We start from the raw sequence: 21,861 nt of genomic DNA, 5'->3' as shown, positions 1-21,861 counted from the left end.
GTAGCGGTCAACGTAGTGATCTTTGGGGGAGGCCTATGCCTTGCAAAGGGCGTCTATTGGCTGAAAAGAAGAAGTAAAAAGAAATATCGAACATAATTATCTCTGTGACTGAGTGAGACACCGCGTTTACATAAAAATATTTCTTATTAAAATAAAGTTCTCTTCCGTTTGGAAGGCGCGAAGGTTGCCAACAAACTAACTTAACCTTCTTTTCTTCAGTTTCAACGTTCAAGAACCTAATCTTCCCTAAATTTCTTTGCACTAATTTAACTAATCCATTATAACAGTTGTTAAACAAATTATTTTTATACATTGTGAACGATTTTTTATTTGCGCCCGGACAAAAGAAATGTCAAAAATGAAATACTAGATTAATAGAAAACAACTTAATTATTTAAGAACTTGAAAACATAAACTGTCAACAATATTTTTTCATTTAAATGCAAATTCAAAATACCTTTATTTTAAAAGGCATTAACATGCACTTTTGAATAGTCGATTATTTTAACTTTATGAAGTAAGCTACCGCTGACTCAACAGTTGCTATTTTTACATGAAATTCTATTTTTCATGTGTAATGAGTCAAAATACCAAGATTCAAACATTTCGATAAACTAAAAATGTTTGATTGATATAATAAGATTCATTTAATAATATACTGATTATTTTAGATTTAAAACTATAAAAATGAAGGTCTTAGATATCTCTTGAAACTTTATCATTAATGCACAGCCAGTCGTTTGAAGCTTTTGTTAACTTTTTGAAGGTTGGGCGTTATCAGTATATTTTTAACATGTATCGTGTCATTTATATCTGTCGCAATTGTTATAACATTTATACTTATGGCGCATAAATAATGTGATATTAATATGTACTGAGAAGCAATCGTTAGAATACCAATAGTTTAAAACATATTTCAGGGAATATCTAGTTTTTAAGTTATAAATAGCTGGTATAGTTTTTGTTTGTAAAATAAATATAGCAATAACTTTTGCGAAAAATCTACAAGTGAAGTAGTATATTCATTAGTATGTTGCTTGTAGATCGAAATACCGTAATAAGCATTGAGTCGAGTATAAACATTAAATACAACACTATATAGCATTGCAAAAGCAAAGTCGTGCATGTGTAGTGATAATATTACGTCCATATATTGGACTAACAAATGTTTCTGATAACGCGTACAGTATATATATATATATTATATATATTTTTCGTGGTCGTTTCAGCCTATAAACGCCTGCAAGGCATAGGCCTCCCAATAGGCGTTTTTGGATATTCTATAATCGGCACGCCCGGCAGGCGGGTTGGCGATCGCAGTGTGGTATTATAGTACGCAGAGATGCTGTTACCCATCCTTTGAAATTTGTTTGTGAGCTGTGGTAAACGTATGTAATTATTGCACATAGTGTGATATATAAGATCGTATCCCGGGAATTGAACCCGCGATCTAAGAACGCAAGTCTCTGTTCTTACCGCGGGGCTACCATGGCTCACAATATATATGTATGTAGATTTTTAAAATCAAATTGTAATATATAAAAAATTGTGAATAAAGTTTTATCTAATATAATATATAATGGAAAACCCACAATTAATACATATATAACCTGGAAAACCTACAATTAATACATATTTATTAATTAACTGTTTCCTTTCCAATGAGGCGCGAAGTGACGAACCACGTTTCAGTTTCGTAACACATCATTGGTCGCAGCCCTCCGTTTTAAGAATTTGATTCATGTTTCCCAGCCTTTATGGTGCCATGCAACACCGTTTTTACCCTTATGTGACTTACACAATTTTTAATAAATATATGTTTATTAAACATTTAAAAATTATCATTTAGTTTTTTTAACTTTTCAGTGATAGTTTTTAGGATGAAAAAATTAGGAAAATGTTAACAAACACAATAAATCAATTTTTAAAACATATAATGAAAAACTGAAATTAAAATTTCAAATTATTTCTATAAAGATTAGAAAAAAAATTTTTTTTGTATTTTTATTTACCGGATTTATTTAAATATTTGCTTTTGCGAAACGGTTAAACTTCATTTTCAAATTGCCCCCTTTTAATAATCTAATTGCCAGTCTATGGGTCATGTGCCCCACGTCGGAAATCTCTGCTCTGACTTATTTTAGATTATAATTTTTTCCTACATTATCGTAAAAATTATAAAATTTGATGATTTTAAAAAATCTTATAAAAATGTATCCTACATCACATAATAAATTATACTTAGTTGAAGTTTTTTTTTTTGCTATTTATCTTTATGGTGTTTTTGGTTTTTAAGTCAATAGATAACAAACAGTATTCAGTACAACAGTAGGCTGTGAAGACGTAGAGAAATCTTTACTTTGGCAGTGCATATAAAACGAAACCTCATTGTGATTTTACAACAAACACGACGCCGGCCAAGGTCGAGTCTATTGTTCCGATGCATTGGCGCCTTACAAGGTTGTCAATAGCTGGACACAGGATCAGAGGAACACTGTATGTGTTAATATACTGCAATAGATGACAAAGATAATCCATTTTGTTACTTGAATTAGTAACTTTTTGTGGAAAACTACGTACGGAATGTATTGTACATTCTCATAATTCACATAATATATCTATAAATTAATTGCAATAATTTTAACAAGTTTATTAACAATTCTAATATAGTCTGAACTAAGTAAATGATAAGATGGATGTATTAAGGTAGTAAAAGCGACGGGTTTATACTCGTCTGAATTTTTTGTGATACTTTCTCAGATCAGGTCGCGTTTTGAAACCTCGTGGCTTTAAGTTAAAGGATGCGTTTATACGGGAATTTAATCTGTTTTTATCAAATTGGTATCATCCGTTATTTTTCTCAACAGGTGGTCACTGTAAATGGCTAGTTGGATAATAATTTTTTACATCTTATTAAAAGATCGAAGTTTTATATTCGTCGAATTAATCTTGTATTTATAAAAGCCCAGCAAAGTTCTATATGTCACGGACTTCCTATCACGGTCGCCAGGTATTAGTAGGAAAGTGCATAACCTTTAGATGAATGAATGAGGCCATTTATTTTCAAATCTTAGACAAAATACATTCACAGTAATGTTACAAATATTTAGGCCTATTTATATTATTGTTCACCCAGTCTCTTCGTGAGATTTTCAAAATAACATTTTTCTATCTTTTATACTATTTACCAACATTTATTTTGTCAATCTCACCTCTCCATTACGTTGAAAACAGCGTTCAACTTTTATCTTTACATCGCTCGATGTGCCCAGCCCATCGATACTTTGATCTAAGAACTTGGCGAGTGTTTGTCTGCTCTTATGCCGAGTATGTTCCTCTCTATTGATCTTTGCGTGGTCTTTATTCTGCGTTTAACTTTACCAGTAAAATTCCATATTAGACTGCAAGCTACAGAATAGACTAAAAATATCACGTATCAAATATAAGATTTTTACATTGAGATCAACAATATATTTTTATTTATTACTATACGATTCGACGACATCCTATGCCTTAGATATAAGTAATCAATTCATATTAACGAAAATAATAAAAAGAGTTATTTCATTAAGTTTCTATTTAAAATATTTATGATACACAACATTGATAGTTATATTTTCTGGTGCGTAAATAAATAAATTTGCCGCTTTTCCAACATGTAAACAGGCGATATACATCTAATCACGTGAAAAGTATTCGATTTTGAATTTGATGCAATAATCAATGTGTGTTTTTAACTACTTTTGCGTATCAACCATCCAAACGTAGTCTGCACTGAAAATTGTATTTAAAAAACCACTATGTATTATGATATTTAACAAAAATAAAAAAATTAAGATTAAAACGTAGATGAAATCAGTATTGTCGGTCTTAAATGATGTCGTGACTAAACGAGATAGATTTATGTAAAAGGTATTAAAAGTTTTATAGGTATAAATAAATAGCTCACATGTCAATAAATGATCACTCTAAAAAATTGAACCTTAATTTTTTTAATTAGAATGCGATAGACCAATATTTTCTGATATTAACTTGTCTGCAAGGACATATAGCCCTCAATAATTAATTTTGATATGCAGTTATCTGAATTTTGAAAACACTTTTTCTTTATTTATTATTAATACGATATTTATTATTTCTGAAATCATTGATTTTTGGATAGAATGTACCATACTTTAATTAACATGCGTTACTTGACAGCAATAGGTGGTTGATTTTTCATTAAAAAATTTTACACCAATAACAAATCACACTGTATCTAGATTAAGTAATACTGGCATTGGTTTGATCTGAAACTATCGCATAATTAAAATATTTGTATGCAGAAGGGCACGATGAAAGATTACCAGTACGATTGATGGCATGCGTTTCGTTAATCCAAATGTAATCGAATTCAATTTGTATTTTAAAGGCAGATCACGTGTTGAGCTTTTAAAACTGGGGCTCCCATTACGTAACCTCTGAAGAATGTGATGTACAATTTGAAATTGTTTAAGCTAGTTGATTTTATTAGTAAATCGAGATGTGTCATTTAGGGTTTTCGGCAATGCTTTGGAGCTCAATCTGATTCTATTCCAAGCAAATTGAGCACTTTGGGAATACATGATGTTACACAGTAAATGATTCTAAGTGGATACAATATGAATAAATCATAGACAAAATAATTGCCTTTGTAGTACATGCATTATCACCTTCATCACTATGTCAGTCGATAGACGCTTTTTGCAAGGCAAAGTATTTCCCCAAAGATCGCTACAAAGACCGTTGTTGCGCTGCCCATATTCAGCGACTCCCACGACCTTAATGATGTCGTTGGTCCACCCAGTGGGACGTCCTTCCCACGCCGCGTCTACCGGCTCGTGGTCGCAACTCGAGAACCTTTCCGCCCTAACGGCCATAGTTTGCACGAGCGATGTGCCTACAGCCACTTTTCGTTTCACTATTTCGTTGGTCCATCTAGTGAGAAGCATACTTACTCCCAATATGAATACCATTAAATAAACAGATAATAGAACTTTTTTTAAATAAAAGGTAAATTGCACTTACATTCATTGTCGTGACTATTTCTAGCGAGTCCACGGATCTGTTCATTAACGTAGTTATTGCTCCGGGGTACGTTTAAAGCGCTACGGATGCCCACGGACGAGTTGTCTAGGTGACCAGGACCGATTTTGGGCACGTGGCTGGAGCAGTACACCTCCTTATCTTCGGTCCAATGCTGATTGTTATAGTACGTCTGAAAAAATATACTCGAGTTAGATAAATGAAACAACAAGGAAATAGTTTAATAGATTATTAACCCTTAAATGCATGGCTTATGTGTATAAATTAAAAAAATATATATTTACCTTGCAGATAAGTACACTAAAATGCAGGGAAAAAAAGAAAAAAATATGTATATAATATTTATGATACTTATTTTTTAAAAACCTTAAGTTGTAAATATACAACACTGCATTTACTTTTAAGTGTAATACACATTTTATGTTTAAGTAGTATTTGGCAGATTTACATCATTATGCATTTAAGGGTTAATGTAATCAGTGATCGAATATTCATCAACATAATTTCAACCGTAGGACGTTCATTGCTGGAGAAAGGTCACTCCCAGAGATTTTAAATAGGACAAGTTGGAAGCGGCATGCATTCGGTGTTTTCTGACTTTAATAATCTCGTCTGCCCGCCTCGACGATGGACATGCTACACTGTGTTTATCGGATAATCGTAACAATTACATAAACAAGTAATTTATTAATGGTACCTGAAACTTTACTTTCACACGAGAAGGTGTAGTTTATCATCTTACTCGCACAAACTGGTGTATTTACCCCTCGCGCTATCCATTTTTTTTGTTGATATAAAAGTGTTTTTCAGCTTAACGTAAATATTCGAATATACGATCTCGGGTTGTAATGCATTGTATTATCTACCGAGTACTTTGCTATGTTGGTATAAAAATGCTTTCAAGAGGCAAATGTAAGGCTCTTTGCTGTCAATTAATGTTTGGTACACCTTATCTAAAAATCAATTATAAAAGTAATTAATAACTTAATTATATCATAGTAAAAAACGCGTATTTCAAAATAGATTTTCTAATTATCGTAATTAGTAATTGTTGATTTTCTATCCCTGTCTTTCTAAAGCATTTTGCTGTAAAATAAAATACACATTAACCACTTTAGAGCTTTTACAAATATAACCAATGACTCTGTATAATTCACAATAATCATATTTTTAATTAAATATTTATTAATGTAATTCATATGTTACTTATTCTTGCTGTTAGCCCGAATGCTTTCACTGCTTCATCAGAGCTGGGTTCACGGATCGGAAACATATGTTATAAGAATGGTACATGTAATGGCATTTTTAGGGGAATCTTATGCCTTGCAGTGGGCATTGATTGGCTTAAAAGTCGAAGAAAATGGTACATATATAGGATATTTATTATTAAACTGTGTGTTATAAATAGGTGCCTATATGTTTTATCTTTCAACAAGGTTAACGCTTAGAATCGTTATTGTTAGAAACATACGAGGAAGGCCTGCGTCCAATTAAACTTTTTATTCCGTTTAAAAAAGCAAATTTACTTTTATTAATGTTGTACTAAATTACTAATAGTTTGTTACTAATAACTAAGAAAATTATTATGTAATATTTCTATTTATCAGATGTGTTTTAGGTAGTACACATTCCAAATATATGCAATTATCATAATTATAATTTCAATTAGTCGAAAGAAATTAAAGAATACTAATTGACTAATAGAAAATCTCTAATTGGAATAACGGTGCTATTGATTAAAATTAACGCAGCTAAAAACTATTTGACCAACAAAATGGTCGTGAAACGAGAGCGCATGCATGCATGGTTTCACGTACACTCAGAGTCATATGCGTGTACATGTGACGTATGAATTTAAAGTGCGCTACAGAGATCGAATACTTAATGAAGGTGTGCTATTCTTAAATTGATTTTTAAAATTTCTCATGTTAGACGGAACATTTCAAGGTCATGGGTAATGAATTATCTATAAGATGATTAGAAATAGGTACCTTTGAAAGAGGTGAATGTAGAAGTTATTTGTTGCTAAATGATATATGGTGCATCCTTTGCAAAAATCAATGGTTTCAGTAATAATACATAAGGTAAGTAAGGAAAAGCGTTTATGTACGATATGAAGGATTTGACAATTAAAATATTTTTTAAATATTTTTTTAATATGTGTACTGCGGGTACGGGTAATGCAGTACCTGTACCGTTTTAAAATCATCTATAATGAGACTTGCCCATGTGACGACTTCACAGTACAGACTTTTGATCATTTACTCAGATACTGCTCCCGATTCGCATCCAAAAGACGTAACCACGTGACCTTATGTGAAAACCTTAATATACCTTCGTTCAACGTACTGGACCTTCTCAAGAAAAAATCTACAGCAGAATCTTTCTATGAGTTGGCCCGGCACATTGTCCTAAATCTCAAGGCATTTAACGGTCTGTAGCGTTTGGACAGCGACTTGAAATAAGATAATGTAGCAACTAATATATAATTGAGTATTCCAAATTGTATTGTTAATATGTATAAATTTTAGCTGTATTTACCCATAAGAGAAAATTGTTTAAGAAAAATTGTAAAAAATTATAAAACGCTGTCGTGCCTCGCAGCTGGTAGAAGTAAGATCCGTATCAAATAGCGGCAACCCTCTCCCAACTGTCTGCGTTTAGTTTAAGTGGAAAATAAATATTGTAAAAAAAAACACTAGCGACACAAATTAGAATTAATAAAAAAAATTATCTGTACTGTCAAAAATTATTAGCCTATGGAACTCTAATATAAATAATTAATTTGTATAACATATTTATTTAATTAATTTATATAACATTTTACTAACATATTTAGCTATACGTTTACCCCTCTTAAAGCTTTTACTATCTATATTCATTTCGTTATTTACAAACTTTGGGTGTCAACTCTTGCATGTGTTCCGTTTGAATGACAACACCTCGGAATGACGCTTTTTTATCCTTTACAGAACAAGCATTTGACCTGTGCTTCGCCTGATCTTGCCTAAGAGAAACTTATCCATTCTTGTCTTGACTCCTAAGTTATAACTGGCTGAAAACAATGACGCCAGTAGGCAGTTCCACTCCTTGGCTGTTCGAATTATAAAAGTATTGGCAAAACGCTTAGTGCGGGTGGAAGGAATTTCAACCGTGTAAGGCTGTCGTGAATCCGTATGTTCTATTGTCCGAAAAGTTAATTCTAATTATGTCAAATACAACGACAGTCAGGCTTTTACAATTAATTTACTCTCCTCAATTTATAACGGTCAATACAATAGTATACTGACCAATTTAAAATGACCTTTCACACTGGCCGACACAGACGTGTCGTTTTATACACCGCGGTAAAGCGTGTTCATTTTATAGTGGACGGTTAACAAAAGTTTTAATGAAATAAACCCGCAGTTAAACGGTTGTTTATTTCAAACGATGGATATGATACTGTACTGTTATTTACTTTCACATGGCATTGTTTGATCCGCGGTTGTTTTATGGTTTATTGTGATACTTGCAAAGCATTAAACAGGATGTACCATAAATCAAAGTGGAAAAAGGGCATGTACTGGCTATCGTCAGAAATTTGATGTGAAAAATCACGTGTATAATATTATTGCGTTGGATATTACAATAATTTCTAGTAAATGGTACACACTGTGTATAGCATCTGTTCGTGTGTCGAAAAATTGTTCAACGATTGTCTATTTTAGATGAAGAAGGCAACAGGATCAAAGGTGTTTGTTATACGTTTCATCATCATATCAGCAAAAGGATGTTCACTGATGGAAAAGATTTCCACTAGACGGGTTAGAAAAAGCTTGCCTGGATGCAAGTAAGGTTTTCCGACGACCTGAGCAACTTATGGTCGGACGTCCTGCGCTGCGCTTGCCGGTGCGTGGTCTCCGCTTCAGAATTTTAAAGTTACATGTAGTTCTATACGTAAAGTAAATAATAAGCACATTGCAAGAATTGGCAATAACTTCCGCCGGCACTTACGTAAAACGAAAGCTACAAAAAATGTCATAAAAAGTTTATAATTGGTTAAAAAAAATTCTTGTTCTTTTCCTTGTGCTGATAATTTTTATAAAAAAAGTTCATATGTTAAATGATGTAAATTTCATTACATAATGTTTCTGCACCATCATCGTCATCATCATCATCATAATTCCAGCCGATAGACGCACACTGCTACAGCGACTACTTACTACCTTGATTGATGCCAGTTCACCTAGTCAGGGGCAATTCCACGTCTCGTCTATCAGTTTGTACTCTCTTTCGGCCTCTATGGTCATCGGGACGAAGCTACATTTATAACTATAACGAGGGTATTGAATTGAGAGAAATATATTCAATGACTGTTCAGATATTCGGATCTCCACAGCACATACTCAATATATAGTAATTTTCTGATATAGACCTCATTATCAATTGACCAATCTAAAAGCTCGCATACCTGAAGCGCGATACAGCGGTCCCGATGGCACTATAGTAATGAAAAGTAATAGCAACTGTCCAAGTGAAGTTTCGGCCGTTTCGAGCGCCCTTGAACAGGTATTATCAACTTGTGACAGCCTAAGCGTAAATCCCTACGTGAGGACCCTCGAACATCCGCCTAAGAGATATATGAGCTTAGCGGTTTCCTAATTCCAGGTAGACCCTGATCTTCATTACCTTTATAGAGGTTTTAGGCTTAACGGCGTGTACGTCCTACGTCAGAGTATGACAGTTGAAAAAAAATATAGTAACGAATTTTCCATATTTCATTTATATGTATGTCGTATATTTTAATGGGTCATAAAGTTATGGCACGATATTACAACGTGAGCAATGAGTAATTCAGGTTAATAACTCGAGGAGAGTGACTCATGCACATCTGATCTGTAACGTATTTATTTTCATTCATTCTTATTTACATTGGATTAATCATTGTGATAACACCCGCTCTTACTGATTGAGTTTACACTGTCCTTTTGTTTTCTTATTTTTTATTTATTCTGTTTCCGCCGTCAAGGCTGCGCGTGATAACATTTTATTTAATACAATGTTTAATACGCTTATTGTTATATCATTGTACTAGTTTTTAAATATTTTTTTTACATGAATACGTATGTTGTCAGACTTAATTTTTGCAATAGGGATAAGCCTCTTCAATGAGGTTGTGATTGAAGCAAGTCACATATGATTTCCGTATTTAGTGCCGCATTTTTTTTCGATATAAACGTTTTAGTAGTTTCTTCCGTCACTTCACCTACACTCTTCGAAATGGTAGTAATGTTAGATAGATCATAGCAACCGACCAAGGCAAGGTACGGTCCTCACGGGCGACCTTGCATTGTATATGTGTTTTGATTGACAGCCCAAGTCTAGATCTTCTCGAGGGACTCCGCGCTAGGTCACTTCATAGAGCGTCTGCCTAAGAGCGCGGCATCTCAATCCGGTAATAAAGTAGGCGCGAGTTAAGGCTTCTAAGGGAGCCTTCGACCATTGCTACCAAAATTGAAATTGATACTACATTTGATATGACAGTACATAAGCAGTGGCGATGTTATACATTCAAGCAATGTGTGCACTTGGGAATCGAATCCGCGACATACAATCAAATATATAGTGCTTATTGACTATAGTCTATTTGCGTTAAGAAAATAGTTATCTTTATCACTTCGCTTAACCAGATCATAGTAAATAAGAGAAGTAAGTACATACTTTTTAACTGGTCAATGTGAACACGGCTTTCTTATTTAACTATTATTAAGGCGTGGCTATGAGTGACAACGAGAATCACTATTTTTAACTCTAATATAGACAATGCTTATATTGAGAAAGCGATTACGTATGATAAAATTCTATATTTATTTTTACTTTAAAAACCGTCCAACTTTCACGTCAAATAACTTAGAAAAGATTTCTAGTTTATATAAATGAAATACTTTATATACGAAGCAACAAAATCGAAAATGTTTAATAAAAAGTATGTAATATTTGTGTAGAATTTGCGATGCAGATTGGTCTGAAAAAACTTTCACTTTATTTCGCCACACCATTTCATTCATGTACCTATATAATTCTTTAAGAATAAGCAAAATCTTGCGTGTTTTATTCAGTCTATAATTCTGTGTAAAATGTTTTTTCAGCGTGTTTTAAGTTGTTAATTCAAACAGGTTTTTTTTCTCTTTTTTTGCCTAGGTCAACTGCTCGTTTTCATTGACAGCTTCACCGGGTTTTATGTGTTATATCGCTAAAGGCGCTTCTACTAAACTTGGGTTCAGTAACTATGCTTATGGTAACCACTTAGTGACATCTACTCGAGCTGATAACATGCACGTGTCACCGGATTGAATGGCGTCAAAACTCCAAGGTCGCTTAGGAAAACGTTCCAGGAAGATGTAGAAAAGCGCCCAAGGGAGACCTCCAGCGTAGGTTGTTATTTGAGGGTGCCTGAGAGGACGGAAATCCTGCTCCTTCGGTTGCTATTATCAGATTATTCTTAGTAAAAGTCAAAATACCTTTATTACATAGAATCAATAAATCAAAGCTTAAAATTAAGTTTAAGTTAGTTATTAACGTCTGTTGAGAAGAACTAACAAGATTTTTTTTGAATATTTTATTTATTTATTTGATATTCTTTATTGTACACGCTAGGATATATTTAAATAGTTTCATAAAAGTACAACAAAAAAGTACAATGGGCTGTCTTATCACACAAGGCAATCTCTTACAGACAACCGTAGTATGTAAACGGTAGAAGTATGTAACGGGTAGTTAACGCGTACAAAACATATACAAACATACATACATATGTAAATAACATATATACTTAATAAGGTATAATACAAATTACGATATAATGCATGTTATAAATATAATACAATAATAAATAAAAACATCAATCTGATTTTGCTCGCACTTGATTGTGTTAACAAAGAATTTTTTTTCTGAAAATTAGAACAATTCATTTTCATACATCTTTATCGTTAACTTGTTCTAAAAAAAGGTAATATGCCCTTTGGTAGAGCCTGTACTTATAAATTTCTTGAATTTACTGAGAGACACATTTGATTTTCACTCAGTTTCATTCACAAGACATAAAAAAGTTTAATCTCAGGACAAAAGAAAAAAAGTATGAAAATTTTGTTATAAGAGTATTCCTTTTTATAAATTAGCCTGACCTACAGTAGCCAAACTGGTTAGTATTAAACAACGACCTTCATCTTCGCGGTATGTTCACGATGAATACGGTTGCCATTTTGACAAACTTATTTCGCCAGAAACCACTTAAATCATTTTATTATTAATAATTGTAATATAACTAAAAAACAGTGTAAAAATTGATAATGTAATTGAGAAAGATATTATAGCAGTACTACTGCATTAATGACCATATAAACTTAAGAGAAAAAGTATTAAGTATACATTCATCACCATTTTAGCCATTGGACGTCCATTGGTGAACATAGGCTGCTCTTATCTACTTCAAATAGATTTGGATAGAAAGGGCCAGTCCTCTGGTAGTAAATCAGTTTCTTTCGACGACTTTAATAAAGCCTTCTGTCGATCTTTTGAGTAGACATCCCACGCTGGTGTCAGCTCCAGAACTTTAAGGCTCCAGCGGTCATCTGTTCGCTATGTGGCCTGCTCAAAGATTAACACGCAAACACCTCATCTCTGTTTAGTAATTTATCGATTATAATATATCTAAACTCAGCATTTAAATTTTAAGGTAACACTACAACTTGTGTAGAGCGTGTTCGTTCGCTTCTATTTTCTTTTACTTTCCGCTGTGTAGAAGTTAATTTTTTTATTTTTATATACAGTCCACAAAATTACGCTTGCTTTTATGTCTAAAATCATTTAAGAGATAATATGAAGAAATCCCGAGTATAGCCCTAAAGTGTAAGTGTAGTCTATTGAAGTGATACTATACTTATAGTAAATCGTTTATTGATATATATACTTACTTTCAAAGTCAGTTTTGTTCCGCATACTGCACATTTGAAGCAACCGCTGTGAAAGAACGTGAAGTCTTTAAGCGGTCCAACTCTATCCACTTGATAAACAATCTCGTTGCACCTGAAGCAAGTGCTCTCGTAGAAGTTAGGCCGGTACATGGCTAATTCGTCACTAAGTCATAATTAAATGAAAATCACTGCCGATACCACCTCACTCTGTCTTCATTTCAGTCTTTACACTTTCACAATCACATTTGACAGCACTTTACACCTGTACACAAAGTCCATTTATTTAGTATCGGAGAATAAATTTCGTAAGAAATAGCCATCAACACATTTTGATATATATATGTATTAAAATTAACAAAACTTTCGAAAATTTCTTTTAAATTTCTATATAACTTAATTTCGCGCGAAATCACGGTGTTGCATTTTAGAATGGGCATTGTATTTGTTCATATGACTTTAAGGATATATTTAAAATAAGTTTCGACCCACTAGCGGAAGATTTGATGTAACTTCACTCTAATTGTACAGAGTACATAACATTCTCTTATTTAATTATACATTTATTAGTAACTATATGTCTTTCGCTTGGTCCGTTTAAGTAAGTTTACTTTTTTAATATTATTTTTCTCAACTCTTATACTAAAAAGCTACAGTTTAAAATTATGCATTTTTTATTTATACTCCCTAATTCTCCTTGCGGTTAAAATTTTGTAAGAATTGAAAAAATATATATTCCTGTCAAATTTCAAGTCCCTACTCCATATGGTTTAAGACGTCGTGTTGAGTGAGTATGTGGACTGAAATTTCGTAAATATATATGTAAACTAGGTTTTAGACCATAGACGCCTCTGCAAAGCATCGGCTTCCCCCAAAGATATCTATGTATATATATTATATATATAAATCGTATTATTTTTCTGTCAAAATTATACACCTGCCTGCTTGTTATTTCTGTATTACTCTAGATTGACTGATTGATAATGTCTGTAAGGCATGAAGTCCGCCATTGTAAAAAAAGTGAATAAATAAAAGATTTTTTAGAGCAAAACACGCGCTTTGCATTAAACATAGATAATGAAAAGTACTTTAATAAATAATACAAGTTTACTAGCGATGTAGCCATTTACTGTATCTCTAAGCGTTCTCTTTGTAAAAATATTTAACTGAGCAAATGTTGAAATCGTGTTTATAGAGGCGGAATTATATTGATCCATGCCACCCTCATTCCTTCCCCTCAACTTACGAAATGGCTGACCACTCGCTGACCGGTGGACTGTTTTACAAAGATATTCCGCTGTATATATTATTATTATTCCTCAACACACAATACTGCTAATTGTGCGCTATACATGTGAATAAGATGTAATGTTAATATTTTAAAATTTCGTACACGAACTCAATATATTTTTATCATAGTTTATGTGCATTGGACTATTATACCATTTTTAGCTATAGGGAGTCCACTGCTGGACATAGACCTCCCCTATAAATTTCCTTTATGAAGCAGCCTAGCGTCTTCCGATCACCTTAAAAAGGTCACCTATCTAGATTCTCTTATCTAGGGTGATTGGTCGTAGGTATCACTTTTAATAGATGAATGTCATGATATTCATTTGTCATAAACTTATTGCATTTTCTATTAGAACGTAACAGGGCAATAGCATCTGGTATTACAAACTCTATAGGGACAGATAGTAAACAATGATTATTTTAATAAGTTGTAATTCGGATTTTGGAAACGCTTTTTGCAGCTACTTCTTCATTGAAATCAAATGACCTATATATTCACAACTTTACACCTGTAACCAATCTCTATATATATTAAAAAAAAGTATTTATTTTTACATTAAAAATTGTCGGTGTATTCAATAGGATATATATTGTGAAATTTAACTATAGTTTTGATATATATTAATAAGAGCAATCTATTCAAACGCGTTTATATTGGAACGTGAAATATCGCCAAGTAATTTGTCTTGCCGCTTTAATTGGCACATTTTCGCAATTCATTAATTTGAAATAACTCGTTTCGGTGCATGGGCATTGTTTATTGCAAGTCAGTGCGTGTTAATTTCGAACCATCGCCTCGCTACAAATCACGGAATACGAGTTATGTATTTACGCTGGCCGTAAATAATTTAACAATAAAAAATTCATTTATAATAGAAGCTGGTTGAAGATGGTGGAAATAAAATATAAAGAATGCATTAATAGTTTTAAAGGCTAGCTGTAGACAAACGTTGTTCTAAATTCAAAAAGGTTTTACAAAGATTTTTATTCCACATTTTTAAATGTGTTACACCAAAGAGGTTAACAATTTCTTCGAGAAGGTCAAAGAGAAAACTACACAGACTATTTATATGCAGAAGGCGTAGACTTGACGTAAACAATATCAATTTAGAATTTCTCATGCTTACATGAAAATCAATTGTTTTCTCATGTCCTTTTCGTTAAGTGTTAAATTTTGTTGTGTTCTTAAGAATGGTTCGGTTCTCATCAAATTATATCAAGTAAATAGTTGAGTATGTAGAAGTCAAATGCAATTTTTGAATTTCCGCATCTACTTAATTTGAAGTTTCGAAAGCAGGTTCCGTTCTGTTCTTGACAGAAAAAGATCTTTACTTCTACATAGTATTTAAACGAAAAATTCTCAGAAATCCAATCTGAAAGCAAAATATTTATTTTAACTGGAAAGATAAATATCAAAATACTTTGTGAAAGTGTTTTCCGTAATAAGCCTTTCAAAAGTATATATAATATTTTGATTTTAGTTAATCCTTAGTGGAATCTCTTCCTTATTACTGTGATTCTACATAAATTTTAAAATAAAAAGTCCATAATAAACTTATGTTTTAAGTTTGCGAATTTGAGACATAAAATATCACGTCATCAGCTTAGTAACTTCTGTCTAATTTGAGCAAAAATGTAAGAGATAGTAGCCCATATAAATGGACGTAAATTAAAAAAAAAAAACTACGAGATTTTATGCAAACTGTATATGTTAGAAATGACAATATATTTAATAATGAAAATTGAAACTAATATTTAATGGTTCTTGTTTCAACGTTATATAAGCTAGCTTTACATCTAAGCCGTTTTATTTGAAAATAAACATCTAGAGAGTCGTTAATCTTTGTTATAATTAATGTGGCCATTCGTCATTTTATTGTTAGAAAACGATTAAACCCGACGAGACAATCCGCGAAGCCTTTCTTTTCACACTTTTATTTTGTACAAATTGTTTTCGAGCGTGTCTCAAATGATTTCATTGTAAATATTTTCTATATACAATTGGCTCGAACATTTCTCTATTCAAAAGTACATAGATTAGTTAGGTTATAGTATATAATACACTTGTACTTTAATAATACTTTAAAAATATTGAGCAAAGTAGAAGCAATTCAATAAAAAATTGTAAAAAAACATTTAGTATTTATAAATGTATGTATACTTAGTCTTGCCATAAATATTGTTATAAAGAAAAGCACGATTTTTTTTTTATACGTAACATTTATTCCTTTCATAGTGAGTTAGTTTAATACATCAATATATAACTATTAAAAATATACAATGTTTATTCGAAGTGGTCTCCATTGGCTGCAATACAGTCTTTTAAACGTTGAGGCCAGTTATCAATAGCAGCACGAACTCTTTCTAGAGGAAAATTCTTCACTGCCAACCGAATGGATCGTTTTAGGGACTCCAAATTATCATGGCGTTTAGAGCAAGCCTTACTCTCTAAAACTGACCATAAATCATAATCCAATGGATTTAGGTCAGGACTTGACGACGGCCAGTTTTCAGTGCTGATAAAGTCCGGAACGTTAGTTTTCAACCAAGATTGGGTGGATCGAGCTCTATGACCCGGTGCCGAGTCTTGTTGAAAGCACCATTCTTTGTTATTGAACATGGTGTTAGTTAAAGGCTTAACTACCGTCTCAAGAATGGTATTTTGATGAACTTGTGCCGACGTTTTAATACCTTTTTCACAAAAATATGGCTCAGTCACCCCTTCATAGCTAACACCCCACCAAACCATCACTGAAGTGGGATAATGCCCACGTTGTACTCTGTTTACTAATTGCGAAGCTTCTTTAGAGCTTCCAGCATAAATACGGTCATTTTGTTTATTAAAATACTGCTCAATTGTAAAAATTTTCTCATCCGTAAACAAAATTTTTTTGTGACCTCCCTTTGCGTACCGCTTAAGTAGTTGTTTGGATTTTACCACCCTATTCTTCTTTAAATTATCAGTTAAGAAGTGACCAGTACGTCTCTTATAGGCTGCAAGTCCTAAGTCATCTTTTAATATACGCGACATGGTTCTAGGAGCTATCTTCATCTCCCGAGATAAAATCTTTTGCTTACGGACAGGATTTCTTCGAATTCTTTCCCTAACTGCTTTAATCACCTTTTTCACACGAACGGTACGTGGACGGCCAGATCTTTTTCTGTCACAAACAGAGGAGGTATCATTGTACCTATCAATAGCCCGGTAAACAAACATTTGACTAATACCAAGCGGGTGGAGGGTTTTAAAAATTGCACTTTTCTCCATACCTACTTTATGTAAGGCAATCACAGCGATTCGGTTCTCTTTATCACCCCACTCCATTTTAATATAACAAAATATTTAACAATATAATGGCGCGAAAATAAGAAAACACATCAAGCAATCATATAAAAATGACAGATTCCAAATTCAAACGTAATATTTTCTTTTTTTGAATAGTAACAGTATTTATGGCCAGACTAAGTATATATCTAAATATATGTATGTATGTTTATATGTACATGTTGGCTTCCCGCAGAGGAATAAGTTTTCTATTTCCATGCTATAGTTGTCTGTAAGAAATTGCCTAGATTGATAATTCTGTCCATTGCACTATTTTCTTAGCTATTATGCATCTATGTATTTTTATGGCTCGTACAATAAACAGTGACAAATAAATAAAAAGTATGGCAAGTGGATTTAATCCACAGATAATAAAGATTAGAATTCAACTACTGTATTGAAGATATTGTAAAAGTGACTACTAAAAAAAACCATCTATGTTTGTTGTGGGCTGTTCTTAGGTCAAAGTGAGTTTGCAACCGCCGTTGCTTTAAATTGAATGATGCCGTTACAGGGGAGTTTAATGATTCCAGTTTCTATCACATTTTGCACGTCTAGATTCTTCTCATGAGGTAAAGTTGGTACCTATAAAACTTAAAAAAAAAAAGAAATCTATCGAACTCGAAATTTGAATATGTAGGTGCCAATACCATTATTATTATTGTTATTTCAATGTTAAAAACAATTACAAAAGAATTTAATACTGTGAGATGTCCTAAAGCAAAACTGCGGCCGCTCAGCACCTTCTATGTATAGATTACATGTAAATGTAAATGCCTTTATCAGGCAACGCTACGAAGTCACGGACTTAATAAAAATTGGTGACATCATTCACGACACAATCCGATAGCCGTTATAATAGTACAAAAAAGGAGGCGATTGTTGGAAACTGTAATAAAATACTCGATGCCCGAAAATTGCGAAACGGTAGCTCTTTATAAAGCTACAAATATATACACATCCTTATATATCTATTATATGGAGGCCTCATAGATGAATCAGTGTTTTAATTAAAATTATGCGTCTTAAATCGTGACTATTAACACTGGTTAGTTTGACTGTTATCGCTATGAATTTCGCGCGAATGATAACACACCGTAGTGCAAATTTATATTGTCATTTAATAGCTTCATAAGTACTAATCGGTTAAAATAATAAACGCCGTTCTTTTCTCATTCAATCACTAAATAAAGTGAAATATGAAATGTCACATTGATTTTTTTTTGGAACAGGAATGCGACAGGCAATGTGATATAAAAAAAACACTGATTCTTTTACACAAAAAAATATTATGTTATACATTTTAAAACATCTAACAAAGATTTTTTAATTAGTTTCATGCGTTTCGGTATATGTTTTCAATATAGTCTGTTAATCTGATTTTTTATCAATTTATATTTCAGTATACATAAAATGACATCTCTACTAAACTATTACTATATTAATTTAATTACACGCCTAAAACTGTTTCCAAATATAACTCTGTATTACATACAAGCGGAACATTGTATAATTATATATACCGCAAAGTATTTGTTATGTCTTCGAACGGCTGATTAAAAAATGTAAGCTGTCAATAGAAAATGCAAATAAAGAGCATTAATAAAATCAACATTTAATTGAGTACAAAAACATAAAGTGTAGTTTAATTACATAAAAAGTATTTGTTTTAATTGAGTCAATTTAATCCTTATAATTTTCACATACATATAACAATTTATAACGTAACATAATAATTTACAATATTAATATATATTCATAATTGTTTACGATATTTTAAACAACGTATTTCTTTAACAGATCCAAAAATCAATGCCTTCGAAAATAAAAAAAATGCAATTATAATAAAATAAAAAGTTTAAAAAAGTCGAATCACTGGATATGTAATAAAATTAATAATTATTTACTATTTGGTACTGACAGAAGTTATTGGCCTGTTGCATTCCAATAAAAAAAATAATGTGTCATATTTGTAAGTGATTACTTTATAAAGGTTGTTTTGAAACAACTTTAAAGATTTTAAAAAGTCGAAATAAGCTCTATTTTCAACCCATTGAAGATTTTAAACATATTAACCAGTTACCCGTAAATATTAATTGTTTAATTTCGTTACAAGAACTATCATTTGTATATAAATACATATTAGTTTTTTGCGCATGTTTTTTATCTGTATTTACAAGCCGTAGTACTACAACCATTCTTTTTATTTCTTCCTACGCAATATAGTGAGGTGATATTTTGGCCAGTGTAAGTCCGTGAATAATTTATGATCTGCCGTGGGCAAGTGTGGGACGTCGCAGGGTTGAGCGACTTTTACTTCGATCGTAACATACAGATTAATATCATTATTAGCTGTATTAGTGGGATTTTATTGAAAATTCTCTTTATAAGTGTACCACAAATTGTGTATCTTGCCTAATTTTCCAACTTATTGATTTCGCGAACGTTTAGATGCTGTTGACAGGGCTTAAAAATATAAACTGTTTTTGATACACACAACCTAATTTATATGTTTTATTGTCAATAATAATTTAATAAAAACTAATGTCCTCGTCTTTTAACGTAAAAAAAATTCAGTGTATGTTTTTTAGTCAACACACACAAATTTAGATACACCAAGCACCGTTTATTTAAAATGACTTGTTAAGAATTTTTTGTTATATTCATTTGTCTAATAATGCACCATTTTTTATGTATGCTTTATCAATGTATGTAATAATAAAAAAATATATACAGAGAATGCAATTAATCTATTGTTAAGATTACTTATCCAGTATTCTAAAATTCAGGGCTTGGTTTGCAATAGCTGCTATAAAATATGTTATATGGTCTATTTAGTTCATTCATCAGAACTGAGTATAGAACAGTGAGCAATGGAGGTGCAGCGATAGAAGACTTGCGATCTCAGGTCGCGTGTTCGATTGCTAGAATACAATCAAAATTATATAATTCATACTTAAGGCATTAATTATAAAGGATTGTCACTTCTCACAAACAAGTTTTCAGAGAATTCCCAGAATTTCAGAATTTCAGAAAACCCGCCTGTAAAGCGTGGCGATTATGGTAAATCTCCCCATAGATATCTTTGAGGAAGGCCTGTGCTCTACAGTGAGCGTCTATAAGTTAAAACGACGAGAAAATACCAGGATAATCTTAAAAGGTTTTGTTAAGATAATGTAGCCTCGGACATGTCATCTTTTCCTCTCCGCAGTCCTTTACTGGCACAATTCGGCAAAGGTCTGTAACTTACACGATGGATGAATAAGTTAAGGAACTACTAAAGCCTTAAGGTCCTTCTTAATTTGTGCCTTTAAGTATTCTTCGGACAACAAGTCAATACAGTGCTATTTTTTTTCAGTAGCCCAGGGAAAATATTTTAAAGTGTAAATAGTTAATGATAGCCGTGGAACTGTTTAAGCCTTACTCCAGAAGGACGGAGATATTGTGTGTCCAAACCAATCCATAGTATCCGAAACATTTTTCATATTTCCAAAGCATTAATTTAACGCTTCTGCATTAAAATTTGCACACGCATTTTTATGAACTCCTGAAGGATGTAGTGTGGTATTTCGAAGGTATTGCTACCACAGTTGAACTTAGACATTTTATTGACCAATTATTCAATGAGTTCCGATCAAATCTCAGGCGAAGGGAGAATTATCGTCTTGTTGTCAGATTTCAAGTAACGCCTAAAGTGCAACAGGAGTCGGATTGATAAAGGTCGCCACAAAGAGCCACTCATACGTCGCGCGACTGTGGGAATCCTTCATGATATTATTTATATAAATATCTGTGTTACTTTGTAAGAGCGTTGCGTATGCAACAGTCAATCGATTTACTTCACACAGTCTTTTATTTCATTGAGGATAGCGACCCTCTTTACTCTATATCCTCCCTCTCTTCATAGCTATTCTATATTTTATAAGCTTTCGACCTCTCTCTTTTACAATGTACGCCGTAAACAGTGAAACAATGTTAGCCGATAAAGCAACGGTGCCCACACTGTTTAGGCGAAGGTGAACTGGAGCATGTTAAGACAATTTCCGATACGATTAACTTGTATTTGCATTGTGTCACCGCGTGGGCCCGTTGACATTTAATTAAGCTTGTTTTTGGCTAGCTTACATAACTTGAACTTCTTTTACGTATTCTATTTTATATATATTTTCTTTGCTTTAGCATAATTCGACTAGTTATATCAAAAATAAATATGTTTATTGGTTTTCT

At 32.5% G+C, this 21,861-nt stretch overlaps 1 protein-coding gene across 1 annotated transcript in view; it reads right to left on the bottom strand.

The window, feature by feature from the left end:
* The window catches only part of Hil (Hillarin), an 84,825-nt gene that overhangs the window by 60,922 nt on the left and 2,042 nt on the right, over nucleotides 1-21,861 (bottom strand). The window contains exons 2-3 of the mRNA XM_068764183.1: nucleotides 13,020-13,281; nucleotides 5,047-5,236 (exon numbers count right to left, since the gene is read on the bottom strand). Coding sequence (XP_068620284.1) covers nucleotides 5,047-5,236; nucleotides 13,020-13,169 — 340 coding nt within the window. The 5' untranslated portion in view covers nucleotides 13,170-13,281. The remainder of the gene's footprint in view (nucleotides 1-5,046; nucleotides 5,237-13,019; nucleotides 13,282-21,861) is intronic.

Source organism: Battus philenor, unplaced genomic scaffold (genome assembly GCF_028537555.1).
Source record: "Battus philenor isolate CCGP_79_NKW_IND1 unplaced genomic scaffold, ilBatPhil1.0.hap1 SCAF_19, whole genome shotgun sequence".
NCBI classification, from domain to species: Eukaryota; Metazoa; Arthropoda; class Insecta; order Lepidoptera; family Papilionidae; genus Battus; species Battus philenor.
Note: the sequence above shows the minus strand (reverse complement) of the source record. Positions and strands in the feature narration are given on the sequence as shown.